The 27,045-nt window shown below is 40.6% G+C and overlaps 4 protein-coding genes across 12 annotated transcripts in view; 3 read left to right on the top strand and 1 right to left on the bottom strand.

Moving 5' to 3' along the window:
- Positions 1-2,051, top strand: part of LOC139220731 (sickle tail protein homolog) — an 83,226-nt gene extending 81,175 nt beyond the window's left edge. For all 9 annotated transcript variants that reach the window (XM_070852554.1, XM_070852553.1, XM_070852556.1 and 6 more), the window contains one exon: positions 388-2,051. In XM_070852554.1, the coding sequence (XP_070708655.1) occupies positions 388-957 (570 nt within the window). In that variant the 3' untranslated portion in view covers positions 958-2,051. The remainder of the gene's footprint in view (positions 1-387) is intronic.
- A 376-nt stretch (positions 2,052-2,427) lies between these two features.
- LOC139220897 (uracil nucleotide/cysteinyl leukotriene receptor) lies at positions 2,428-4,558 on the top strand. The gene is made up of 2 exons (XM_070852760.1): positions 2,428-2,529; positions 3,594-4,558. The coding sequence occupies exon 2, from the start codon at positions 3,619-3,621 to the stop codon at positions 4,549-4,551; it is 933 nt and encodes a 310-aa protein (XP_070708861.1). The 5' UTR covers positions 2,428-2,529; positions 3,594-3,618; the 3' UTR covers positions 4,552-4,558.
- A 1,030-nt stretch (positions 4,559-5,588) lies between these two features.
- Positions 5,589-27,045, top strand: part of nphp3 (nephronophthisis 3) — a 31,833-nt gene continuing 10,376 nt past the window's right edge. The window contains exons 1-40 of the mRNA XM_070852761.1: positions 5,589-5,618; positions 6,122-6,501; positions 6,658-6,783; positions 6,869-7,019; positions 7,187-7,339; positions 7,621-7,754; positions 8,203-8,363; positions 8,475-8,631; positions 9,003-9,077; positions 9,208-9,378; positions 9,485-9,588; positions 9,696-9,810; positions 9,923-10,066; positions 10,170-10,267; positions 10,418-10,520; positions 10,656-10,738; positions 11,160-11,295; positions 11,563-11,727; positions 11,870-11,964; positions 12,049-12,171; positions 12,272-12,461; positions 12,640-12,881; positions 13,081-13,156; positions 13,231-13,358; positions 13,553-13,793; positions 13,900-14,025; positions 14,117-14,232; positions 14,327-14,491; positions 19,935-20,034; positions 20,727-20,852; positions 21,888-22,049; positions 22,147-22,311; positions 22,393-22,534; positions 22,645-22,766; positions 22,931-23,037; positions 23,531-23,642; positions 24,117-24,194; positions 24,481-24,619; positions 24,980-25,087; positions 25,927-26,025. Coding sequence (XP_070708862.1) covers positions 6,178-6,501; positions 6,658-6,783; positions 6,869-7,019; positions 7,187-7,339; positions 7,621-7,754; positions 8,203-8,363; positions 8,475-8,631; positions 9,003-9,077; positions 9,208-9,378; positions 9,485-9,588; positions 9,696-9,810; positions 9,923-10,066; positions 10,170-10,267; positions 10,418-10,520; positions 10,656-10,738; positions 11,160-11,295; positions 11,563-11,727; positions 11,870-11,964; positions 12,049-12,171; positions 12,272-12,461; positions 12,640-12,881; positions 13,081-13,156; positions 13,231-13,358; positions 13,553-13,793; positions 13,900-14,025; positions 14,117-14,232; positions 14,327-14,491; positions 19,935-20,034; positions 20,727-20,852; positions 21,888-22,049; positions 22,147-22,311; positions 22,393-22,534; positions 22,645-22,766; positions 22,931-23,037; positions 23,531-23,642; positions 24,117-24,194; positions 24,481-24,619; positions 24,980-25,087; positions 25,927-26,025 — 5,362 coding nt within the window. The 5' untranslated portion in view covers positions 5,589-5,618; positions 6,122-6,177. The remainder of the gene's footprint in view (positions 5,619-6,121; positions 6,502-6,657; positions 6,784-6,868; positions 7,020-7,186; positions 7,340-7,620; positions 7,755-8,202; positions 8,364-8,474; positions 8,632-9,002; positions 9,078-9,207; positions 9,379-9,484; positions 9,589-9,695; positions 9,811-9,922; positions 10,067-10,169; positions 10,268-10,417; positions 10,521-10,655; positions 10,739-11,159; positions 11,296-11,562; positions 11,728-11,869; positions 11,965-12,048; positions 12,172-12,271; positions 12,462-12,639; positions 12,882-13,080; positions 13,157-13,230; positions 13,359-13,552; positions 13,794-13,899; positions 14,026-14,116; positions 14,233-14,326; positions 14,492-19,934; positions 20,035-20,726; positions 20,853-21,887; positions 22,050-22,146; positions 22,312-22,392; positions 22,535-22,644; positions 22,767-22,930; positions 23,038-23,530; positions 23,643-24,116; positions 24,195-24,480; positions 24,620-24,979; positions 25,088-25,926; positions 26,026-27,045) is intronic.
- Positions 15,871-19,391, bottom strand: uba5 (ubiquitin-like modifier activating enzyme 5). The gene is made up of 12 exons (XM_070852758.1): positions 19,110-19,391; positions 18,917-18,962; positions 18,363-18,452; positions 18,138-18,247; positions 17,961-18,047; positions 17,785-17,869; positions 17,579-17,683; positions 17,323-17,450; positions 17,096-17,231; positions 16,890-16,965; positions 16,661-16,767; positions 15,871-16,288 (listed from the first exon to the last, which is right to left on the bottom strand). Exons 1-12 carry the CDS (start codon positions 19,271-19,273, stop codon positions 16,211-16,213), a joined length of 1,212 nt encoding a protein of 403 aa, XP_070708859.1. The 5' UTR covers positions 19,274-19,391; the 3' UTR covers positions 15,871-16,210.

Genomic DNA, 27,045 nt, shown 5'->3' with positions numbered 1-27,045 from the left:
TCTAACCCTGTTATCTAATTCTCTCAAGACTTCCTATGCATCTCTGCCTTATGAAGTTTGCCCGTCAGCCCCTTTAGGAGGCCTAATAATCCCTCTAACTGTAGAGATGCCCCTCCTGTCTGCCATCGCACTGTCTAACCTCTGCAGAATTCTTTGTCAGTTCACTGTGTCTCACCTTTCATTTAACCTAGTTAAAACAGAGCTTCTATATATGTTGTTGTTTGGTGTCCTTTAGTTGTGTCTTAGTAATATTAATGTTTGTGTAGTTATAGCGTTTCTATGTGTGTAACTTGTAGTATTTTTAACATCGTCTTGCCTTTTATATGTATTATTTGACCAGATTTATTTTTTGACAACCAGTATCTGTTTTGGCATCTCTGTTTGCAGGCTAACGGAAGTGCTAAAAGAGTGGGAGGGGATCATAAAACTACTTCCCCTACTATACCCATCTCTAAAATCCCTGCTTTTTATCCTAGCTCTGCTAAAGGCAGCTCCCAGTCTGCACAAAACTCAGATGCTACTAATCCCATTAACCCTTCCTCTTCCTCTACCTCCTCCTCCTCCTCCTCCTCCTCTGTGACAAAGTCCTCCATCCTGTCTTCTCACGCTCCTCGTTCCGGTACCCTACCCTCCTCCCACATCCCCTCCTCCCACATCCCCTCCCTGTCTAACGGATCCCTCAAACTCCCCACATCCTCACAGCACACAGGTAAAGCTCTCTCGTTCTCCTCGCAGACTCAGAATGGTCGAGTGCACTCCTCCTCCTCTTCATTCTCCTCCTCCTCCTCCTCATCCTCCTCCTCCTCCCCCTCCCCTCTGTCGCCCACACCTTTGGGCCCAGGTGGAAAGAGCATCCGCACCATACACACCCCCAGCTTCACCAGCTACAGGTCCCACAACGGCAGCAACGGCAAATCCTGCATCCCAACAGCCACAGCAGCTAAGGACACTACCTAGCCCCATTATCGCCATTCTGGCTTTACCGCATAGCAGGTAGACCCAGTCATGTTTAACTTTATGTAGTTTTTGTTGTTTTTTTCCAGCTTATTCTGTTTTTGTATAAGTATTAAATGATGCACTCCCCCAATTCATGTTTTATTTGACACTGGCATTGTCACAGCAATGATTTTATTTGCTTTTTCCAATTTAAAAAAAACCCTCACTTGGATTGTGATTCTTTCTTGAAGGTGTACCAGATGTTTTGAGAAAAATATTTTATAATGGAACTAAAAAATATTTAGTTTTACCACTTTGTAGTTAAAGTGGAAGGCTCTCATGGTGTTGAAAATCTATTTTTCTTGCTGTAGCTATGAATAGAGAATATAGAGTTGATGTACAATCACAGTGTACCGTGTAAAAATTTTGTTTTATTTTTCAAACCAGAGATTGAATAACCATAGTCTATTTAATCTTCTATATTTCTTATGTTGCCAGACATTCAACACAGCCCTTGTAAATGCCTTTTATGAATGCATACAAAAAGTATACAGACATTTTGAGCTCATTGTTAACTTCTGTTTTCTAAGAATATATTCTCATTTTTCACCCATATACTGCCAATTTCTTTTACAGATGTGTGAAACTGGTATCATAAGTAATACAAGTTTTCATTTTAGTGTGCCTATTTGCCAAAGTTGTTGTACAATGACTCACTTCAGGCCTAACCTAGCCACAGGATTTAGGGGAATTTACATGTGTGATGGCTGAAGTGTTGACCGCAGTGTTTGTACTGCTGGTCTCAGTTTGTTAAGTTAACAGGTATTGTTGTCTAAATGTAAACTGTACTAAAAACAAAGTGATGAATTGGTTTTACCACATGTACATAGATGCTTCTACTAAGAAAATACGTAGTTTTTTTAACATACCAAAGTTTATTTGTATGCATGCCTTTCAAATATTTTAGGAGAGTGGTGTAAAAGAAGAATTATGTTTGCACAAATAGATTTTGTAAATATCTGGTTTTCTCTCATTTTTTGTAAAGCTTTAAATCATACTATAAAGGAGCAATGTGGTAAAGACAAAACTGTGTTGGAGTAGCAAAAATAAAGACTTGCATGCTTGTAATGCATTGAGCTTGGTGGTTTTATTTTTATGTTTTGTTTCTGGCTTCTTAAGTGATTGAATGTACGTGTGTGTATTCTTGTTACTTACTTGGTGGGACTTGAAAACTGGGAGCACACATATAGTGTGAGGCCCATAATGTCTTGTGGGGACATTTTGCTGGACCTACCTTGGAGAAGAATTTTCTAAACTATGTTGTTAGTGATAAAACAAAGCATTTGTTTGGTGATGCATAGCTTAGCATTACAGTCAGGGGATAGATTAGTATTTAGTTACAGTCTACACTATATCAATAGGAAGTTAGAGACACATGATATAAGTGTGCGTTTGTGTGCATGACTGTGTATAAATACGACAGTAGAGAAGCAGCACACAACAGAGCAGTTCTCAGTTCCACTTCACCTGTCTCTTATTCTCACATAGAAAATATACGGAAGAGCTTTTCATTCTGCATCTCTGCAATTACAGGTAAGAATATAATTATAAATTGTATTACAGATTATTGGCACAAGACCACATGTGAGGGCTATGTGCGCTAAATGTATAATCTTGCATTGGATGACATGATTACACAGTGAAATACAAAGATTAGAGGTAGTCAGAGCCTCATTCTATAAGAATTAGCATTCAAACTACTATTTGTGTAGGTTGTTGATTCCTTAACTAAATGCACTGGATGGAGGATTTTGCAGCTCAACACAATTTCATTATTTGATTTATACAAATGTATCCCACTGGGTTCAAAAAGATGTTGTTACCTCCTGAATTTAATTTTTTGTCGTGTCATTTGTGTTGTGTATGACTCTACAAATGACTTTTACTTCTTTAATTACCAGATAAACTCAACTTTATCTCTTGACAATTGCACATACACTACTCACAAAAAGTTAGGGATATTCGGCTTTCAGGTGAAATTTCAGGATGAACCTAAAATGCATTCTAACCTTTCCAGGTGAACTTAATGTGACCTTCTCTAAACTTTTGTATGCACATGTCCAATTGTTCAGTGTTTCAGTACTTTTTGCACAAGTTGCTGTTCTCTAACAAGAAGCTTAACAGCAAAATTCACAACAGGTTTGATCCACGAATCGACCAATACATTTCCTGCTTCAGTTAGAATTGGTATTTAAACAGTCCTCCTCATCATGCTGTTTACATTCTGACATCACAAGACCAAGACGACACCTAACAATTGATCAGCAGCACCTCGCCATTGCGAGGCTTCAAACAGGAAGTCCTGAAAGTCGAATATCCCCAACTTTTTGTGAGTAGTGTATGTAGTTCATCTTTCTCTGTGGTTAGCTGATTAACGCTTTAAGCAAGTCTTCTGCAATACAGAAGCAAAGACAGTTCCTGTTTCTAATAAGTCTCATATGCACAGGATGTTGCATGTGGACTGATAATATCTCACATGATGCTATTCTCATCTTTTCCTCACATTCACTTCTCTAACCTTGTGAATCACTAACAAATCATTTGACATCAGGTGGGCTGTCAGTCATTATATCAGGTTATTTGTTTGTGTGCTGCAGCAGTCGGATCCTCTCCACCACAACGATGAACATCTCAGAGAAGGAGGAGATACAGGGCTTCTATGGCAGTGACTCCTACCAAGAGAACATTTTCTTTTCTACATTTTACATCCTGATTTTCATCATTGCGGTGCCAGGGAACGCTTTGGCACTGTGGGCCTTCTTCCAGCAGGACAGCACGTCTCCATCTAAGGTCTTCCTGAGGCATCTGTCTTTAGCAGACATCTCTTACATCCTCATTTTACCCATGAGGATAGTTTACCACCTGTCTGGCAGCCACTGGCCTTTTGGACATGTTGTCTGTCAACTAGCAGGCTTCCTCTTTTACCTAAACATGTACTGCAGCCTATACTTGATGAGTTTCATCAGCCTGGACAGATTTCTGGCTGTGGTTTTGCCTATAAAATCACAGTCAGTTAGGAAGGCTATGTATGCAAAAGTAGTTGTTGGCATACTTTGGGTGACAGTTATTGTGTCTATGAGTCCTATACTTTTCTCTAAAAGCAATGTGACCAACAACTCAACTGGCATCTGCACCAAGCTGTACTTAGAAAAGACATCTCCCACAGCTTTGGTTTCTACTGTTGTGGCATTTGTCATTCCCCTCACCACCATAGTGCTTTGCTACATACTGATTCTGTTGAAACTAAGGACACTCGAGCAAAGGGAGGAACGACCTGTGAAAGACAAAGCTGTGAAAATGATCATTCTCATCGTGATGAACTTCCTGTTTGCATTTGTGCCCTACCATGTGAGCAGAGTAATCTACATCAAAAGCCACAGTCATGGCCACATGACTGCAGCAACCCACGGGGCGCTGGTAAGAGCTAATCGGATCACATCTGCACTGACCTGTGTTAGTGGTGTACTGGATCCTGTGATGTATTTCTTCCTGAATCGTGCATACAGGGACAAGTTGCTTCTGCTGTTCTGTAAAAACAAGGAAGATGGCCATTAAGTAGCAAATAGCATGTAACAGTAAATAGTTTGAAATACATATTCCCCTTTTTGTATCATTTTTAGCGCTATAATAATAAGAACAACATCAAGAGGAAGAATAAGAAGAATACATTTTATTTTTATATCGCACTTTTTAAACGAGATGTCACAAAGTGGCAGTATTTACATTCATATCTTCTTAAATCATATATTTTGAGTAATGTGGGTTGTCAGTGCTGCTTAACATAGACCTGCGGTTTGGAGATTCTCAGTAGGTCAAGGGTACACCTCCAGTTGGTCTACGAGAAACACACAGATTTGTGTATGTAATTGGGTGTAAAAATCTTCTCTTCTTCTGGTAACCAATTAAGCCAAAAAAAATGAGCTTGTACTTTACAGTAATTCAGATGTTAATAAAAGAGGTGTCAAACAGTAACAACATTTTCTTTCCACTTGTAATCACTGAACGTTTTGAGGATGTAAAAACACCTATCTCCTCTTACTTTCTCACTTCGTCTTGTCAGCAAATCTTCAAACACAGTTAGTGACATTATTAAGTTTAAATTCAGTTAATCAAGATTTGAAATGAGGGCTGGATTCCATCTAAAACTGCCACAACTTATTTTAAATTGGAGCAAAACATAAAAATATGGCCAGCACAGACCAGACTGACACCCTTACAAAACTGTCCTGCACAATATCTGCATATTGTTTCCCACCGAAAACATGAACCATTCCTTAAGGGCTACACATAAATTATGAGAGACTTTAACTCTGAAAAATCCAGGATATCTTGCAAAAGTATGGCAGGACAGACATAATTGAATATATTGCATTTTTATTTTTTGCATTTAGAAGCTAAATGTCGCACCTCATGAAGCAGGTACTGTTGCTATAACACGACTTGCTATGGCACGAATTATCAGTGTGCTTTTTAATACATCATCTGCCAGACGGGCTCTGCTTTTGGACTATTAATAAAACTTTCAAAAAAAATTGACTTTTGCCCATTTTGACTTGTGCGAGCACCCGTATTATCGCCCTGTTACCAAGGCAGCCAGGAAGAAGCTGTGGAGGGAGCGGACCGTGAGTATATTCCTGTTTGTTTAACCTAGCTTCATATGTTTTTACCAAGACTTTCGACTTCGTCTACATATTTTCGAAGCTGAGATATGTTCAGAAGTTACTGTCTCATTCCTGTAGTATTTACATCACTACATTTCGCGACTAGCGTGTTGAAAAGATATTTCTTTAATGTTGCGTTAGCTAACTACCGTTACCGTTATTGGTCAGACAGGAATAATTAGCTCATAAGTGCAAAGGCTTCAGTGTTAAGTCTCTTCTTTGTTGCTGGAGGCTCTTCTCTAATCATTATGCTCGTTTTAGCTGTTGCTTTTGTAGGATGCAAGTTAGCTTTGTGGCCATAACTACACATTGACTAAATTAGCTGTTTTGCGTTTGTGATGCAGCACGGAGAAACCAAGTTAGGGCACAGAAAAGCCTGTGACAATCATCTACCACAACCCAGGAGGATGAAAACCTGTCAATAGTTGTCACAATACACCCCTGTCCTGTCTGTCACCGCACAGGAGCAGCTATGGGCATCCGAAAAGGCTGAGTACTTTCTACAGTTTGGGCTGCCACCATGGGCACCGCATCCTCTTTGGTCAGCCCAGGAGAGGTGATTGAGGATGGATATGGGGGTGAAGGTGGGGAAGCATGTGAGATCCCGGTGGAGGTCAAGCCCAAAGCACGACTCCTGCGCAGTTCCTTTCGCAGAGGACCTCGTGTGATTGGGGCCAGTTTCAAATCCACCGGTTCCGTGGATCTAGAGTATGCTGCTGAGTATGAAAGACTCCGTAAAGAGTATGAAATCTTCCGTGTCAGCAAGAATAACGAGATCTCATCCATGCAAAAGAAGGAGGCGAAGCTGGATGAGGAGAACAAGAGGCTGCGAGCTGAGCTACAGGTAATGAACTGGAGACCATTATTTATTATTCAGAGACTTCCAGATTATCAAAGCACAAACTTACTGGCTACAACATATAAGGTATCCAATATGTTGTAGCTCATAGTAGCTCACAATTGTTATGATGGTTTTTATTTTTCTACAATGTGACAACAGGCTCTGCAGAAGACCTACCAGAAGATCCTTAGAGAAAAAGAGAGTGCTCTGGAGGCAAAGTACCAAGCTATGGAGAGAGCTGCCACCTTTGAGCACGACAGGGACAAAGTAAAAAGACAGTTTAAGGTAAACTACACCACATGTTTCACTGTGTAACATTCTCTCCAGTAATCATGATTGCAACCTTGACCATTGGCTATTTGACCACCAGATTTTCCGGGAGACAAAAGAAAAGGAAATTCAGGATCTCCTGCGGGCCAAAAGGGACTTGGAGGCCAAATTGCAACAGTTGCAGGCTCAAGGTATTCAGGTCTACGACCCGAATGATTCTGACTCAGATGACAACCAAACCACGGTCACTGGTAAGACTCAGCAATTCACAATGTTGTGATTTTTTCTTTTCTTTGTTGTATTAATCCATTCATCCTTCCAGTATTATTTTTCCGATTATAATACAAAATCTAAGGTCTTGTTGTTTATGACTGAATCTTCAAAAACATTGTATTATTTGTTCGCTGTATGGCTTTAGCTGCAGGGACACAGTGTGAGTACTGGTCTGGTGGTGTACTGGGAAGTGAGCCCTCTATGGGTAGCATGATGCAGCTGCAACAGACTTTCCGGGGACCGGAGTTTGCCCACAGTTTGATAGATGTGGAGGGACCCTTTGCAAATGTGAGCAGAGGTAAGAAAAATTCTATAAGTTTCTAGTAAGAAAGGAAGCATCATTATATGGATTTGACACAGGGCAGGAGTATCCAAGCACGATTTCACCATGGCTATAGTGGCTACTATGACACAGAAAAAATAATTCTACTTTTAAAGGAATTGACCTTACTTACTAACTACTCACTACTTTTTTTGAATAGTATTGTATGTTTGTATACGGATAGCTCTTGAAGTATCTTTTGTCTTGTCTGTTTTGCGTTTTTCTTGCAACTTTTCTTGTGTGTGTGTTTGTGTCAGATGATTGGGATGCTGCAGTGGCCAGTCTGCTTCAGGTCTCCCCTCATGTGCCTCAGGCCTTGTGGAGTAACACTGTGCGCTGCTACTTAATCTTTACCCAGGAGACCAAAGCTGAGCTTGACATCTTTATTAAGGTTCGTTATATGGGCACTATAAGTCAACCAACTCTACATTTTCTGTTTTCATTGTGGTACTATTGTGTTTTGTGTCACTTTGGGGTAGTTAAAAAGTAACACAGGGGTAGGACGTAATCCTGAATAGTTAAACTTGTGTTAACAAGTGACTTTATTAATCAAAATGTCTGAGATGCTTGCTCTCGTCAAGAAGTACTTGTCATTGCTCTTCAATAGACAAATTATAGAGATATTCCTAGATAAGATATTCCTTTACTAGTCCCACAGCAGGGAAATTTACAAATGTGACAATATTGACAGACAACATTAATATGAAGTTTAACATACTCGTATTGGTTTAGTTCAAGACTGCATTGGACTGTGAGTTACCTGGTCTAAAATGCCACTTTTGTAAAGCATTGCCATTAATCCTTGTTTGGGAAATCTTTGCTCCATGTTTCCATGGCAGAAACACTCTCCTGTGTTACGGAGGATGTGTGAGGGTCTCGGTCATTTCTACCTGAATGTCTGCTTCCCAGAGGAGAACGCTGCCTTGTACGCTGTGGAGCGCAAGCAGGAGATAGACAGAAGCTCTTTGTGTGTGCTTCTTCTCAAATCTACTGTTACTAGGTACAGTCAGTCTTATACCTGTCCTCATTAGGATATTCCCATGTAGCTAAGATTTTAATTATATTATTTATTTGTAATTTTTTTTCTTCTGATATTCATGCATTTGTGTAGCTCTGTGGTGGAGGATTGTGAGGAGGCTTTTGTGAAGAATCCAGATGGCCACCCACTGGTGCTCTACCTCAGAACTGCAGAAGATCACAATTTGACTGGACCCGCTAGGCAACTGCTAGAAAGGATCAATACTGCAGACAAAGCTGCAAAAATTAAGGTTTGTGTGTTGGATATTTCACCAAGTATCCAAAGTCAAGTAAAAGCTAATGTTTTATCATCATTCCCACAAAAGCTTGTCCTTTTAAAAATGCTGTGAAAGTACATTTTATATATGGTTGTGGCATTTAAAGTCATGAGAAAATGTGTGTGTGTTCTGATAAATAGCCTTTATTGTACAGAGGAGTTTAACTTAGTTGGAATGCTCTTCTGCATTTCCCTTCTTTACATTCATAGTTAATCCCACAGTATAACCACACCAGTAATTGAGGGGAAAAAAACAAAGGTCATGTTATTATTCTCTTTGCAGTTGACATTCTGTTCCACATTCCACACAGTGATTGTGTTAATATGTTCTGGACATTAACCCAGGTGGTGGATCATAGTGGCTCTGCAGAGGAGGGGGCTGAGCTGATTTATGCTCAACTAGAGAAAGTCATCAAACAGGTACAGACTGTCACTCAGCAGCAGCAGTCTTTTTATCAATCCATAGAGCTTGAAGTGTCGGGTGTACAGTGATTTATGTTCATCTTGCCCTGTCAACCTTTTAACTTCCACCTCTATCCTCACCATGTAGGAGCTGCTGGGTCTTGAAGGAGCAGATGTAGACTCGAAGGATTCTGGGATAGAGGAAGGACGTGAGGAAGACTCAGGAGATGTGCTGTGGGACCTGCACGATGAACAGGAACAGATTGAGTCCTACCAACAGGCCTGTAGCGGCACTACCTCCCAGTTGGGCTTCCAGAAAGTAGGGCAGATCATCTCCTCTTTTTAGCTTTTTAATCTTGTCCTTCCACCTAATAATTTTTTCTTTAATTTTTCTAAGTCTGTTTTGTTTCTGATGTCCTCCTCAGTATATAGATCGTTTGAATGACATGATAACTGCTCCCCCTCCCACCCCTCCTCTGCTGGTGTCTGGTGGTCCAGGCTCAGGAAAGTCTCTCCTGCTCTCCAAATGGTACATCCTTGGAAAAGCACATGCCGTATTTATTGTGCTGACAGTCGTACTCTAAGAGAAGATGTCACTTGGAAAAACTTTTATAATTGTTATTTAATCCTTTTCAGGATCGAGCAGCAGCAGAAGCAGTCCCCCAACACCTTGTTCCTTTATCATTTTGTTGGTCGCCCACTTTCCACAAGCTCAGAGCCAGTTCTCATTATCAAGCGCCTGACTGTCAAAGTAAGTGGGTCTGTCTCATTGCTACTTCCAGTGAAGATGCCCAAGTAAGCTCAGTAAGCCCAGGTCTTACTGAATAACTGTGGGAATGAGTTTTCTGTCTGTTGTAACATAGCTGCTGCAGCACTTCTGGTCCATTTCTGGCTTGTCCATGGAGCCCAGTAAAATCTTGGAGGAGTTTCCCCGCTGGCTTGAAAGACTGTCAGCACGGCATCAAGGAAACATCATAATTATCATTGACTCCATTGACCAAATACAGGTACACCCCCCCCCTGCTGTATTAGACATGTACATTTAGAATAATTCTCTGTACTCTCTAGTTTTTCCTCTATTTTTCTAGAATAACTCTTCTAATCTTTCAGCAAGCAGAAAGACACATGAAGTGGCTGATTGACCCTCTGCCTGTCAACGTCAGAGTGGTGGTTTCTGTCAATGTAGAGACGTGTCCTCAGGCTTGGAGGTGAGACATGCTGCTTGAACTTTTAATATTTCAATATACTGGATGTGTGTTGTATTAGTTGAAAATGCTATTAATTCATACAGTGGTCTATATTCCTAAATATGCTCCTGTGTTATTGCTATTTGTCATTCATTGATCGTGTCTGTTTAGGTTGTGGCCCACACTCCACTTAGATCCACTGAGTCCTAGAGAGGTCAGGAGTGTTGTTAATGCAGAGTGCCAGAGCATGGATCTTAAATTTACCAAGGATCAGGTCAGTTATCATCCCACCATCCTCCTTTTTAAGAACTCTGAAGAGATTTGAACTTGTGGAAAGACAGTTGGAATCGTTAGTGGAGGTGTGCTCTCAGTGAGAATACCATGCTTGAATGTTGCATCTTTGTTCCAGGAGAAGAAGCTGGAAAGGCACTGTCGCTCTGCGTCGACCTGCAATGCATTGTATGTCACACTACTGGCAAGGATGACCATCAGGTTAGCCACCTCTGGTTTCACAATTCTTAATGTTTGGACCATCAGAGAAAGACAATCTTTTCTTCCCACCCAGCATGGTCATATCACAGGCTCAGATACAAATTTTAGTTGAAAAGCATTTTTTTCCAAACCAAATTCTTACTGCCTTTTCAAAACAGCAGTGCTTACAATTATTTGTGTATTTTCTTCATTTTTAAGGAAAAAAACCCAGGGCACACTATTCATTGGAATGAAATGTATATAATGGTAGGATTTTCTGTGACTTGCTTCAGAGAACTTGATCAGAGTAAATTCATCCCACAATGAGCCTTAAACATGAATTATCTGGTCTACCTCTCTTAAGTGTGATGTTGACGTTTCTCAATGTGTGGGTATATGTGATTTCAATTTTTCTAAGCTGTGTTTTGTTGCTGACCAGCAGTATATCAGGCTGTTCACTGGAGAAGAGCTTGGAGCAGTGTCTACAGTGTCAGGACACCATGTCACTCTACCGCCTGGCACTCAAAATGACCCTGAACTCCCTCAACACTGACAGAGAGCGACACGTTATGAGAGAGGTGAACTATGTCCAGACGAAATACCAGTAACTTAAATAGAGTTGTGTTGTCATTATTGGTTTTGATGGCAAGTGTGTGCTGCAAAGCTACTTTTAGATAGTCCACCATCTTATTTTATGATATAGCCTTTTTTTGATTAGTTAGAAAAATCATTTTAGATTTTTTTGCAATATGTCCATTTCATTTCATTTGGCCTCACAGAGCCATAAAAGGTTTTTTCTCTCTATGTAGCAGGTGAATATGTGCTTGTTCTTTGTCTCTCCTTAGATACTGTGCCTTGTATGTGCCAGCCATAATGGAGTGAGTGAATCAGAGGTACAAGACCTTTTCCAAGAACTGGAGTTGCCTGCCTTGTCCTCTCTGCTTCACCGTCTGAACAGACTCTGCATTGTAACCCTCCGCTGTGGCCTCATCAGGTTTCAACACCTGCAGGTAATTCTGCTTTGGTCAGTAGAATAATTCAGACTAAAGACTAAATGCATAAAAAAATAAGATGAAAATGTATGAACAGACAAATTTAAGTTTTGGTCTCTATGTTGTATTGTATTTTTGTTTGTATATCTTTGTCTTTCAGGCTTGGGAAGCTGTGAGGTTGGAGTTCCTGGGTGGAGGAAGCAGCTCTGCTGCTTACAGAGAGAAACTCATACATTATTTCAGTCAGCAACTCAGGTACTAAAGAGTAATCATCTTTTCCTCATACAGCACAACTCACATTTGTCTGTCTGCACAACTCATGTCATTGTGTGTGTGTAGCCAGGACCGTGTAACCTGGCGTGTAGCAGATGAGCTTCCCTGGCTGCTCCAACAGCAGGAGGATAGGACTAAACTACAGCTCAGCCTTCTGAACTTGTTTGTCTCCCAAAATCTGTACAAGAGGTACAAAACATTCAGACACACAAGATGATATTACAAAGCCTGCCACGTTTATTTAGATGTACTGTAGTCTTACAGGTGCATGTTGTTTTCTTTTTTCTAGGGGTCATTTCTCTGAGCTCCTTGCCTATTGGCAATATGTGGGCAAAGATAAAAGCTCCATGGCAAATGAGTACTTTGACTCCCTGAAACACTATGAGAAGAGCTGTGAGAGTGAAGACAGCATGACCAAGCTGGCAAACCTGTATGAGACATTGGGACGTTTCCTCAAAGACCTTGGCCTCCCCAGCCAGGTAGCATACATGGGTATTAGCTATGAAATTACTAAAGATGTGTTTATTTATCTGCCTGACATTGTGGGGCAGTTTTCTTCTTTCAGTTGCTTTCAAAGGCTAAATAAAGCTATTTTTCTGCTAGGAATTCGCACATCTTGACAATTGCATATATATCTGATTCTGTCTGTTTGTCTAGGCCGTAGCCCCATTACAAAGGTCCCTTGAGATCAGGGAGACAGCCTTGGACCCAGACCATCCCAGCGTAGCTCGCTCCTTGCACCAGCTGGCCGGTGTTTATGTTCAATGGAAGAAGTATGGCAATGCTGAGCAGCTGTACAAGCAAGCCCTGGAGATAAGCGAGAATGCCTACGGAGCTGAGCATGCCAGCGTGGCACGAGAGCTGGAGTCACTCGCCATGCTGTATCAGAAACAAAACAAGTAAATGGCTTTCTCTTGCTGTCCACGTGTGTGATCATATTTATAATTGTTGTGCATGTAGTGTAGTTTATTGGTCGCTCCTGCCAAGCAATGTGTTTACAAAGAGGCGTCCCACATGTGTCAATGATGTCATGTGTAAATGCAGAATTCCATTTGAAATACACGTTTAATGGCTTGCACCTGGCATTTTTACAATCAGGTATGAACAGGCCGAAAAACTCAGGAAGATGTCAGTGAAGATCCGTCAGAAGACCGCTCGCCAGAAAGGTCATATGGTAAGCATGTTTCACAGATAGCTCCCCCTCAGTCAGTCATATTGTACATACCTCTCGTCTATTCTCCCTTTCAGTATGGCTTCACTTTGTTGAGGCGCAGAGCCCTGCAGCTGGAGGAGCTGACCCTGGGAAAAGACTCTGCAGATTGTGCCAAGACACTTAATGAACTGGGTGTCCTGTACTACCTCCAGAACAACATGGAGTAAGGCACACATGATAGCGGGCATGCACACGGACAAAGACATTGTTATTCACAACTTTGCATTGTGAATAGTAGTTGTGTAATTCCAGTCTCCCTCAAATTGCACCTTCTACCTGATGTTTTTTTTTTTTTTCGTCAGTTTTTTAGTCTTGATTTGTGTGTCCATGTCTAAAATCCCTCTTTGCCCTCACCAGTGCAGCCAAGGTATTCTTGACCCGCTCTCTGGAGATGCGACAGCGTGTCCTCGGTCCAGATCACCCAGACTGTGCTCAGTCCCTCAACAACCTGGCTGCACTGCACACAGAGAGGAGGGAGTATGAGACAGCTGAAGACATGTACGAGAGGGCACTCGACATCCGCAAGAAAGCCTTATCCCCAGACCACCCCTCGCTGGCATACACACTCAAACACCTGGCCATGCTCTATAAACGCAGAGTGAGTGCCTGTTGACGCTGACACCATAATATTCTGTCTGTTGAACATCTCATTCTATGTTTTTCATTAGCTAAGAATCTAATCTGAACACGTGTGTGTTGCACAGGGGAAGCTGGAAAAGGCAATGCCACTCTATGAGCTGTCTCTGGAGATCAGGGAAAAAAGTTTTGGGCCCAAACACCCCAGTGTGGCTACAGCACTGGTCAATTTAGCTGTTATCTACTGCCAACTAGTAAGAATTCATCATGATTAATTCAGGCTGTACCATATGTCCCTAACTTGCATTAAGCAAAGCTAACTGTGAATGTATTTGTCTTTGGCAGAAGAAGCACAGCGACGCCTTGCCTCTTTATGAACGAGCACTGAAAGTGTACGAGGATAGCTTGGGGCGCTCACACCCACGGGTCGGAGAGACCCTAAAAAACCTGGCTGTGCTAAGGTACAGACATTCGGCTAATCAGAAGTTTAATCATGAACGTTGGATTACATATAAAATTTCTTCTTTTTTCGGTTGTTATTCTTTTTGTTAATAGCTACGAAGAGGGTGACTTCGAGAAGGCAGCAGAGCTTTACAAACGTGCAATGGAGATAAAGGAGGCAGAGCCATCGTTGGTATGTGGAAACGCCCCGTCCCGCCACTCCTCCAGCGGGGACACATTCAGTCTGAGGGGACCTGCTCCCCTCCCACATGTCCCAAGGTGACTCTGTTCAGCCACTTAGTGCCATAGAACAATGAAGGCTGTTTCAACAATTCTAAACCATAGAATAACAAAAACATCACACCTGTGGTTTTATCAAAAAGGGAATCATCCTGGTTATCACACTGTGATTGTTGTCTTGATAGAAGTTTTAGGATTTGGTCAAGTATACTGTACCTGCCAGTATGATAATGAAGTCTGCCGTATTAGTCTGTGAATCCTGTGTATTTGCCAAAAGTATTTATTAATATTTCTAACATAATGTGTGTAGGGAACATTGAACTCCCATGAAAAGGACTGATTTAAAGACTTTCATGGGCCTGGAATGCAGATTTACACGTATTTTTATTCAGTCTCAAACACACACATTCCTATTTACATGCCTCAAAGGGTTGAGTTTGGCAGAGCCTAACCCATAAAACCAGACACATTCACAGTGCTTTCCACTGTTCAGCAGATATTATGCACTTTTTCAAAACATTATCTGTTTTGTGAATAAGGGTACAGGTATGAAGAAAACCCAATTAATTACTATTTAAGTTGCTTTTAAACAAAAAACCTAAAAATTTAAGGAGAGAAAGTATGAACTGTCAAACATTTCTACAACTCAGTCTGATCTTGCTGTTACCTCTTACCAAAACGGTTCAGACCTCAAACTGATTTGCTGCCAAGTCGACATTACCGATGTTCTTAATGATGAGAGCTACTGTCTCTGTCAAATGTTACATATACATAATATCAATATATTTATATTGTGAAAAATTGGTACGTTTAAATGCCATTAAGATACCAAATGTTTACATTCCATTGTGTTTAACCGCCAGTATTAAGTGTAATCCAAAAAGAGGAATTGTAGAACCCAAGTGTCCAAAAACAAGATTAGACCATGTCCAGGGAAACATCACCTCTACTACTCACTTCATGCCATTTATGCAAAACTAAATGTCTGTTTGGTTATTAGTTACATAAAGGATTTTAAGGGATTTTTACAAAACCATGATGGTGCCACATGATTGTCCAATTAAAGTACAATAAGTTAATGATTTATAGTGTAAATGTAGATGAATCCAAAAGGGACACTGTGTACCAAAACCTAATGCCTCATTGCCAAATACAGTGCATACAATGTGTCTTAAGTGTTTTATATATTCATGTATTAATATAAAAGCTGTACAGGACAACAACAAAAATCATCCAATGTATCGAAAAGATTGTATTCCATCTAATAAATACTTTATTGAGACAACTTAAACATTGTTCATCAGGACTGTTGCAGCAATGTTTTCGTAAAGCTGAGTGAATAACAGATTACATACTTTAAAGGAGACACTCATTCACTGATCAAAACCGTAGAAAATACACATTGTGATACGTGTTAATGCATTACAGCGACTTTATTTTTAGGTTAATAGACATTTCATTAGAGGCTGTACCAATTCCAAATGTTACACACCTTGCTACACCCCCCGCTAAATTTGCTGACATGCTGGGAAGGTTTTTAAATCTGTTTTCACGGCGTTTGCATTTTGTGCGTATCATAAGAGATGCCACTTGCAGCGCTTTTCATGCATTTCCTATCTTTAGTTGTTGAAGGAATTAATTCTGTATTTATTTGACATTGTCAGACACCTTTTTTTTTTTTTATCATAGACAGACATGAAATAGACGTGAGAGGGCATTTCTTATCTGAATAGCAGAAATGTATCTTCAGATGGCTGCCTACATCTTTCTCATCTGAGCCATCAACTCCTCTAGGCTCTGTTCAGTGTCCGCCACTGTCTCTCCACTTGTTCCACTCTGGTTCAAACAAAGGAAAATCAGAATTCAGAATCTGAATTTAGTTTACAAAGCCGCTTACTCAACGAAAACACACACAAATAGTTGGGTCCAGTATCTCGGATCACACTTTTACCAAGTCTATATAAATTACATTATTGATGACCCCTTTCCAAAGCACCATGACTTGATGACCCCTTTCCTATCTTCCATCCAGGCAGTGGTTTTCATTTTAGATCAGTAGAGAGTTAAATATAATTTAAAAAACTTCTGATGCTCCATGTTTTGGAAAATGGTCAACAATAATCTCTCGTTTAAGTATTTTAATGAGCATCAACATGTAAAGTCGCCAGTTCAGCCCTTCAAAGCCATGTCGTGTTACTGAATACTCACCTCAGCTGGAATGGTGTAAGCCACAGTGATGCCTTCTGGGAGGTCAGGCACGACACCTGATGAAGCCTGTAACTCTGCATCGGTCACCTCTGATACTAGTTCAATACCTGCACAGCACAAATGTGTGTATTAATACACATAAGGGGATATGATATGTTGTACAATGACAAATCTAAGCAAACTGTTACAGGTCTGACACCGTTAGCTGGAATAGTTGCTTGTTGCTCACCCCACTCATTGTCCTCATGTACGACCTCCTCCTCTTCCTGTACAACTTCAACCTTTGGCCGCTCTGCTTCCTTCTTCTGACAGATGGGATTCACACAGATATACACTGTTAGCTTTTAAAACCAGTACAAATCCATATAGTGGAATTAACAGGGCATAAGGTTAGTTCTACACCTTAATACTTGAAAACTAACAGTAGGCCCACACCTGGTACTCCTCCTGTTGTCTCCTGCAGTATCGGTCATTACACTGAGGGTTGGCTTTCATGGTCATGGTGGGGAAGAAGTCCTGCATGGCATTGTAGCCAAGATAATAACTGACGGTGCCAAACTTTAACAGGAACCTGAAAGACAAAAAATGTGTTTAATCATATATATAAAGAAAAAACATTGAATCTTTAGGATTCCCACTGGCCGTAAATAATGATATCTTACTTGAGAACATTTTGGACCAGGAGGCCTGCAACTACGCCCATTGTTGTTGGTAAGCTGGCAGCACAAACACCTTCCCTCTTTAGGGTCTTCTCATCAATGTTAGCTGCCACCACCAGAGGAGGAGCACACTAACAATAGACATGACACTGTATTACAATGGAACGATTGTTTCCTCACAGGGCAGTGTTGCACAAGTGTTGTAGAAAGTGAACATCTTTGCAGTGTTAAGACGACGTGTGTTTGTGTGCGGACATACAGCAAAGCACGCCGTCTCTCCAGGAATGATCAGCTGGATGTGTCCTGACACAGCGTTCTCACTGACACCGGACTCCATCCAGATCTGACCGAGTTCATTACAGGCCTGAGACAAACATGGCAAAATGAATAAAATGTGCAAGAGTAACGAGGACAAAGCACACTGTATGACAGCTCTGTGTTTTTTGGCGGTAGTGATTCACTTACTGTATTGATGGCCATTCTGGCCTCAAAGTTGTCCACACAGCTCAGGATCAAATCCACTGGCTTCCCTTCTTCAAGCCCCCCATGACTGACAAGACACAGAATCATTTGTTGTGACTGCCTGTTCCACCGAGGAGAGAGGATGGTAAAACTAGAAACTGGAGAGAAGGAATGCCCACCTTATGCGGTCCATAAAATGCGTAAAATTTGCCATTGTGGTGATATTGTAGTTATGGGTCTCAAATGACACATCTGGGTTGATGTTCCTGTTGGGTAAATCGAGTGATATGTCAGCAAAAAGAAACAAAATGTCTTTATTTTGCGGAGAAAGTGGATTACTATGAACAACCGTGTACCTGAGTGTGTGTTCTGCTGCTTCCACTTTACTGAGGCCTGCTTGGTGAGGCTGGAAGAACAGTCTGTTCATATTGGCCAGCTCTACTTTATCATAGTCAAAGAGGAGCAACTGGGATGGCGCAAGCATAGATGATATTAGTGTTAGCACAGGCAGACCATCTATTGAACAAGGTGAGCGAGCAGGTATGATGTCATGTCAAACAAAATAACAAAGTTTGCATTACCTTACCAATGCCACATCTTGTGAGCATTTCAGCTGTCACACTGCCAACTCCCCCAACACCAACCACAGCAACGGTGAATGTCCGGATTTTCTGTCAACAACATTTGCAGGTGATTATCCATTCTTCCCAATGCAAAGCATCCTTTATCCATCCTCTTATTAGGGGAGCACTGATAGGTATCATCTGCTATCAGCTAAAAACATTGATATGTACACATATAATGTCTCTTTCAGTGCTGACATTTGGTCATCTGTGTAATTTACTCTTTAAATCTTTTATTAAGAATTGAGGCAGTTGATATTTTAAAACTAATAGCACGTTATCTAAAAATCAAATAACATTAAGGATACCCCTGTGACCAAGACTTAACAGGTTTTTCACCTGCATTTGAACATACAAGAATACAAATTAATATCAATATCAGCTAGAATGGGTGGAAGGATATGGGGAAATCAGTTCTTTAATACTTATTTATGGGAATATGAGGATCATTTCAGTGTAGCAACCAGACTCAAGTACAGCATTGCATAGAGAACAACCCTTGAATATCATACCTCATAATCATCCACGATGCCCATTCTCTTTAAAGCCATTAGACGGCTGCAAAGAGAGCACAGCTGAGATTAGCTTGTGGTCTATGAAGTACCACCATATGGGATGAGTGACTCATAAGGCGTAGCCTCTCAGCGCGATGAGCAGTCCTGACAACATCAGTCAAAAGCTAAAATAATGAACCAAAAAAGGCACCTGTAAGGATTGGAATCCACAACTTCGGCGCTCATTTTGTCGATCTTCGGTCTGTGAAGTTCCTGGTTTGGAGCATCCTCCATGGCACACTGCCTCTGCTTACACTTAATCAATTCATTTTCCAACTCTCTCACCCGCAGCTTCAGCTCCTCTACTGTCGCCATGAGTGGGAACAAATATCGCCTAACAAAGTGAACGAAGTATATTGTTATGAATAAAAGTGTAAATGAACTATCTGAGCGGCTAAATCCGCACACAAAGTACACGTCTTCACAACTAACATCAGCTGTCAGGATGCGTGTAACTGCAAACAATGTCCGTGCAGAAACGAGTGCAAATACTTCAAAGAGTTCCAACATTATTAGTGGTTATTTTTTGATATTTCGATATGTGCTTACTATTAAAAATATTACTTCTATCTATTGTGTTTTAAAACTGCTATAAACTATAATAATACCATTAATATAAAGACATTTTGAGGATGTTAAAGTTGCTGTGCGCATCCGTAAACGGTCCGACTCTTATCAGCACCGCTAAAGTTAACGTAACTAGCTCAACAATGAAGCTGGAAATTATTAACCCACTCATTAAGTGAGACATGGACGAGGAGACAACTCCTGTCCGACAGCAACATAAATTCGACGTTGGCAGACTGCACAGATATTTGTCTGTCAATTCAAGGGTGTCAAATAATGACACACTCACTGTCAGACAGTACAGGTAAGGTGACGTTAATGTCTCAGCGGCGGTAAACGAGCAGTTGAATGCTAATATTGAGCAAATCGTGTTTAGCTAACTGCTAACAGCTTCCTGTTGTCTTTTCAGTGCTGGTCAGTCAAACCCAACCTTCCTAATCCAAACACCCTCAAACAGCTATGTTCTCAGGAAGAAACCTCCAGGTGAGCTGCTGCCTGGAGCTCACAAGGTAAGGTCTGACAAATAGTAACTTTAGTCAATAACATTTTTTTATTTTGTTTTGGTTGATTGATGTTTTCACATATTTTATCCATCAACTTAAAGGGACTCACAAATAAATTCAAGTGTTGGCCTGAAAGCCACATTTGGCAGAAATGCATGAAAATATTGAAGCAGCGTGCACTGCTTGTAAACTGCAAAATGTCAGCAGAAAAGAAGTGTTTTAATCATTTCTTAGAAAGTTTCCTAGAAAGAGTTACAGTACGTCATTTGGTGCTAATGATAGGTAGAATAGAAACAACGCTCTTAGACTGTCATTTGAGTTACAGCATTGTGTTGTTGTTGAGTTTATACGTAGATGTTAATTTTTCTGAGAAATTTCCATGAAAATGAAAACTTTGAAAATCTTAATGACTGGTAAAACTGGGAAATGTGTTGGCACGTGTGCACCTGCATCTTGTTCCAAGAACTGGCAGCTGCAACAGCACCTACAAGCTCAGTCAATCATAGTTCAAACACGTTATTGAAGGAAGAACAGCATAAGGACATTAAGTTTGCAATTATATATGCAATGATATATTATAGTTAATAATAATAAAATGACATAGTCTGTGTTGAAAATTATTAGGGTGTTGGGATAAGGCTTACAGTGTGGGTGATGTTTTAGTACAGAGTGATGGATGTTTGGGACATTGTTTGCAGGTGGACAGGGAGTTCAGGGTGCAGAAGGCCCTGTTCTCTGCCAGCTTCCCCGTACCTCAGCCTCTCTTGCACTGCACTGATGCTGGAGTCATTGGAACAGAGTTCTACTTGATGGAGCATGTGAAGGTAAGTTTGTGACATGGAGGCCAAAGTATAACGTCGCTGTCTTTAATATGTTTATTGCAGTTTTGCGTGACCTTTACTCTATATTTCAATGATAAAATATGAAATTTGGACTCAGCTGTGTTGGCTCACTGACACACATTGTCAGCTTCTAAATATGTACTTATATTAATATCAATAATAATAATTACCAGTTTAACCAGTATGACAATAAGTATTGTGACTGAAAAATCAGTTACATAGTCAAAAAACATTGCTAATGGAGTGGTCATTCAAAGTATACAGACAACATAACGCAGCAAAAGCACAGTTTTAACAAGCGCAAGAGTTAAATAAATGCGCACGATTTGGATCCATGCTCCTCTCCACACACCAGTGCTGAAAATCAGAGCATCTCTTTGCGTCAGAGGCAGTGGTAGATGGAGCTTCAGGAGGCAAACATAATCTTTCCAAGTGCTCAGGGGACAAACCCACAAATTGTCATTGGAAAGTTTAAGATCGAGCCATTCAGCTGGCAGGACACGTCTCTGCACCACAGGAGTTGCCATGGTTACCCTGGCAACAGCTGTATCATTGTAGGAAACCTGCCCTACTAGTCCAAAGAGGCAACTGGCACACCCCAAAATCAAATGTAGGGTGAATTTTTAGTGATAGCCTTACTAAAACGTGTTGTTTTAAACTATGGAGATGAATGGATGCTTATACTCAAAGCTTAATTGTAAATTATCTTAATTGTAATGGAGCACATAGGACAATGTCGGGGTGCTAGCTGTTAAAACTAAACAAAACTATTCAAAACAGTCCTTAAACAAAGCAATATTTGTTTACACAATATTCACTCAAAATCACCATAGAGACCAATTCGGTTTGCAGTGCTCTCTCTCTTTCTTATTTGTGTTGTTTTAACTGATCAAATCAAAATTCTTATTGTGGATTAAAGGTGAAACCTTTTAATATTAACATCCCTAGTACTTTACTATCTTATAATGGTCACCTATCATGACATAACAAGATACTCGTTCTATCCATTTTGAGCAGGGGCGTATATTCAAGGATCTTCGTCTCCCTGGAGTGAGTGCAGCAGAGAGAACAGCTCTGTATGTGGCTGCAGTGGAAGTGTTGGGAAAGCTGCACTCAGTGGACTTGGCATCGCTGAACCTTGAGGGGTATGGAAAAGGATCAGGCTTCTGCAAGAGACAAGTGAGATAACACATTGTGCTCAAAATAAGTGTACGGTTGTTCTCTGGAAAAAGGAGTTAGACTTGGGAAATTCAAAAGTTGCTCTCCATCTCTAAAGGTGTCCACCTGGACGAAGCAGTACAAGGCATCGGCCCACAGAGATATTCCAGCCATGAATGAACTGTCTAAGTGGTTGTACAACAATCTGCCAGCCAATGATAACGAGGTCACACTTGTCCATGGGGATTACAGATTGGACAACTTGATATTCCATCCAACAGAGGTACAGCTTTTCAAACAATTATTCTTACAAGTCTGCTTCATGTGGCTGTAATGCTATACAACGTGTGTTTGATGTCACCAGGCTCGTGTGATAGCAGTGTTGGACTGGGAGCTGTCTACCACTGGGCAGCCTTTGACAGACTTGGCATACTTCCTCATGCCTCACTACTGGCCTATAAGCCTTAATGTCATCAGCACAATGGGTAGCTTAAAAGGAGTGGAAGGTAATGTGAACAAACAAATAATAACACCTAACAGCATGTAAGTGTTGTTACATCTTTTCCAATAATTGTTGTGCCTTTTCTGTCTCCCTGTGTCTCCAAACAATGAGCAGGTATCCCAGCCGTGGGTGAGCTGGTCTCTATTTACTGCCGGTGCCGGGGGATCCCATCTTCTCTGCCACAGTTGAAATTCTACCTGGCTCTGTCTGTCTTTAAAATGGCTGGAATCGCCCAGGTTTGTACTTACTTGCGTACATACATTGCAATTTATGTGCACAGAGCAGGTAAAAGTCTAGTAATGGGTGTGGTTTCTTCTGAACTATATAGAGACCGGGATGGGACTGGGTTGATTTCAATTAAATATTTATCACCCATGTACTCTCCATTGTTGTCTGTCAGGGGATCTATGCGCGCCACCTGCTGGGAAATGCCAGTGCTCCCAATGCAGTTGAGTTCAGCCAGTGTGTGGAGCCCTTGGCTAAGGTTGCCTTGCAGCTTGTGCAGAGGTTGGTTGCAGTTGTGGCCACTACAGTTGAAGAAAATGCCTGTGGATGTTTTTACGTGGGTTGCTAATGAATACAGTAACTCAACAATTCCTTTTAAAAGATGGTAGATGTTTGTGTTGGATCTGACTTGTAAATGGAAATGTGACTCATATCTTCTTTGCTATTGTAATTAAGTTGTCACACACACCCATTGAGTTTGATAGAAATTGATGTCAGTCATGTGACTGTTTTAGGTATCAATTTTAGTAGAATGTATTAATGTGCTAATTTAAGCATTAATAGAGTTTAATATAATCCACATTAGCGAGACCACGCATTCTGTTATCAATAGAAGACTACTACTATCTAAATTTGGTGTCTTTATTGGCCAGAAAACAGATTCTTTCCACCCACTGACTAAACTTAAGCCAGAAATAGTTGGGATTAGGTCTCCAGCTGTTGCTTCTGATATTCCACGTTGACTTCTTAACGTGTGAGATGTGTTTCTTGCCAGGTCTGTCACAGGTCCTACAGTAGACAGTCTGTTCCTCCAAACAGCTAAAGGTCAGGCTGTTCTCCAGCAGGTCAAAGACTTCATGAGACAATACGTGCTTCCTGCTCAGGAGGTCAGTGCCAAGAGCTGCCAGGAACAAAAGAGTGATTTGTTTGCCCAGATGGACTTTCACTTTCCACATGAAAGGATCTGACAGAGAGCACCAGTTCATTCATGCAATCAGGACCAATTCATCCAAGCAAGAGAACAAAGAGTCTATTGATTACACCAATTAAATTGCACACAGAATCATCACCATTTGCTGGGCATCATGGTGGTCTTAATGCTGTACAGCAGTGTAATGCTAAGATGTGGCATTACAAATCTTCTTTGGTGTTATTTGTAGAATTTGTTTTATTTTGTGAAACAGAGCCAAAGATTTAACTACAAATTTGTTCCTCTAGCAGAAGTAAGAAGAACTGTGAAATAAAATGTCTTGTTTATGGTACAGGTTCCCACTGATAAAGTGCAGAAGTGAGAGTAGAGTAAAAAAGGAAATGAATTATGTTGGCAAAACTGTGTAAAAAAAGAAGTTGTTTTTCTCCAGGAAGTTGCAGAGTACTACTCCACACACACTCACTCGCCACAGAGGTGGCATACCCCACAAATAATAGAAGATCTGAAGGTTTGTACGAATATTTAAAAAAAATCTTTTTAATCTTTTATTTACATTTCTTTGAGATTTGTCCAAGTTACCACTACCAGCACAACACATACTTATGCAATCAAATAACTAGTAACTATGCAGTAAATAAAAACACATTGAAAATCACATGAGTTGGGAAAGAAAAGAAAAATTTCAATAATGCCACACACAAAATACAGTTGTTTGTGTCTGTGCTGATCTGCAAAATAAGCATGTCCCCACACACAAATGAACTCTGTATAATAATGTGTACCTGTGTGTCCAGGTGAAAGCCAGGCAGGAAGGGCTGTGGAATCTGTTCCTGCCTGCAGTCAGTGGTCTCAGTCAGCTGGACTATGCCTACATTGCAGAGGAAACTGGACGCTGCCTTTTTGCCCCTGAGGTCTTCAACTGTCAGGCTCCCGGTAAAATATCCCTCATGGTGTCAGATTTTGAGATCATTTAGAGGCCATGGACAATATTAGTCAGTCACATGACTTCAAGAAGAAGTAAGAGGAGCTTACACTTTGTATATACAACATAGATCAGATTTTACTGTCTTCTGGATGACAACCTCAGTATTCTGGTAAAATCCTCTCTAAATGTCAGCTTTTCTGCCCTGTTTTTTCATAACATTCAAAATTCATTGAAATAAAACATAATCCACAAATTTAGTTGTTTGTCAGACGATTTAAAACCATATGATTAAAGTCCCGGAGAGCATATAATTTCCCAACTTTAGCTCATGATATCCTGGAAGACAGTGGTATGATGTTTCTCCACAGACACAGGAAATATGGAGGTGCTCCACATGTTTGGCAGTGAGGAGCAGAAGAAGAAATGGCTAGAGCCTCTGCTCAGAGGAGAGATCCGCTCCTGCTTTTGTATGACAGGTATTTCCATGAATATGTCCTCCTGCATCCTTTTTAAAGAGTTTTAAATATGTGCTTCATGTCACGGGCCACTATTCTATACAAAAGGCTGAGCAGAGAAAACGTACGATATTCTCTTGAGTCAGTGGAGATATGAGGGATGTGTAAGTGTAAAGGATGTAATGGGGGGGAAATGTTATGTCTTGGAACATGTAGTGTAAGCACTTTTCATAATCAATGTTCTGCCCAGTTGCAAGGTACTGCTAAAGTTCAGTCCTCAAATATGTGTTCCAGTGATGGTTTTAGTACTAAATGAGCCAGATTATAGATGCTACCAACTCTGGAAGAGGCCTGTTTGGAATAGTTAACAACACTAGCTCACCATGAGTCATTTCTCCCTGCTTTCTCCTGTTTGCTTTCCACACTGCCTGGAAACAGCGACATGCCGTTCCCAGAGGTGATTACAGTGGGTGTGAACCCCATGCTTTTTTTTTTTTTTTTTGTAAACACAGATGGAGATTAGTAGAGTTTTGAGGATGTTTCATTAGGAAGATTCATTGCACCAGATTTTGAGTAACAGGAACCTCCATCTTGTGCTAATAAACATTTGCTACGTCTGACTTTGAAAAGTCAGCTTTTTTTCAGTTTAAGTATGAAAATTGTATGAGTGCACTCTATTTATTTTAGTGGCTCTGCCTGTGGCTTGAGCTGGAATTTTGGAAAAGCGAGAGCATAAAGTAAAGGCAGTGAGATGGAGATGTGAAATGTGTTAGAGTCTTGAGTCTCATTGGTTATTAAATGTTACTTAGTGTGGAATTTGAATGTTGTGAGCTTTAAGCTGACCTGGGTCCCTTCTCCAGAGCCCGATGTGGCCTCCAGTGATGCGACCAACATGGAGTGCAGTCTTTGCAGGGATGAAGACAACTATGTCATAAACGGCAAGAAGTGGTGGAGCAGTGGTAAGTCCATTTCTATTTCTATTAGTTATACAAGAATAAAAAAACAAACATTTTATCCCACCAAGAACACAGAATAGTTTTCCTCTTCATTTAGAAATGACAACAGCATTGAGAGAGAACAACAAGGAGTGCTAGAAATCATTATGTGAGGAAAGTCCCCTTAAACCTAAGAATGTTTTCAAACCAGAAAAGTTATTGTCTGTAGATGATTTTGTATGTAATGAAGTAGTTGCTGTAACAAAAGCATCACAGAGAGACATGCTTACCCAAACTGCCAACATATGGACAACAAAAAATGAGGAGATGACTCATACAGGAATCATATAACATCCATTTCATTCTGGAAAATGTGTCTGAGAGTGGCTTTTGCTTGCCAGGAGGTTGAACCAGTAAAAGGTCACAGATTCAGACCACAACACACGGTCGGTGTGCGTCATCAACTGGCATCTTACCTCTAATTGATCATTGTAAGTGGTTCATGGTGACGACGATGGCTAAATCCCCTAAAAGCATCTTACTGCACCACTAAATTGACTGTAGGCACTCGTGCATCAGTACTGTTCTGGTCTATAGTGCAGTTTAGTCTCTCTTAGACCTCTGATAGGCTCTGAATTTGTTTATTTCATATTATCTTGTTAAAATGACTAAACATCATTTGACGTGCAGGAGTACGCTGCAAATTAAGTCCCCAGCATTGTAAAAGGAAGCCTTGAGTATATAGGATTTAATTGACAATTATCACTGAAATATCCAAAACTCATTAGTGTTTTTAGATGTTTATTGTGCATCTCCAAAAGCACTGTGAACTGAAAAATATTCCAAGTGTTTCCTCTGACACAAATGCAGTCTGAGGTTTTGTCTCCCAGTTTCAAGGAAAACAGTGGCCTGTTGTTTTTCTACTTTCTACTTTATTTTTTCTAACTACACGAAATTCCTTCTTCCTTCTGTTGAAAACCTAAAGCTCTGTTGTTTACCAAAAAAGTCTCCTTTTAAATAATTGCCTTTATGAAGTGTTTAGTC

This window comes from Pempheris klunzingeri, chromosome 21, assembly GCF_042242105.1.
Source record: "Pempheris klunzingeri isolate RE-2024b chromosome 21, fPemKlu1.hap1, whole genome shotgun sequence".
NCBI classification, from domain to species: Eukaryota; Metazoa; Chordata; class Actinopteri; order Acropomatiformes; family Pempheridae; genus Pempheris; species Pempheris klunzingeri.
This window is presented reverse-complemented; position numbering and strand designations above follow the sequence as displayed.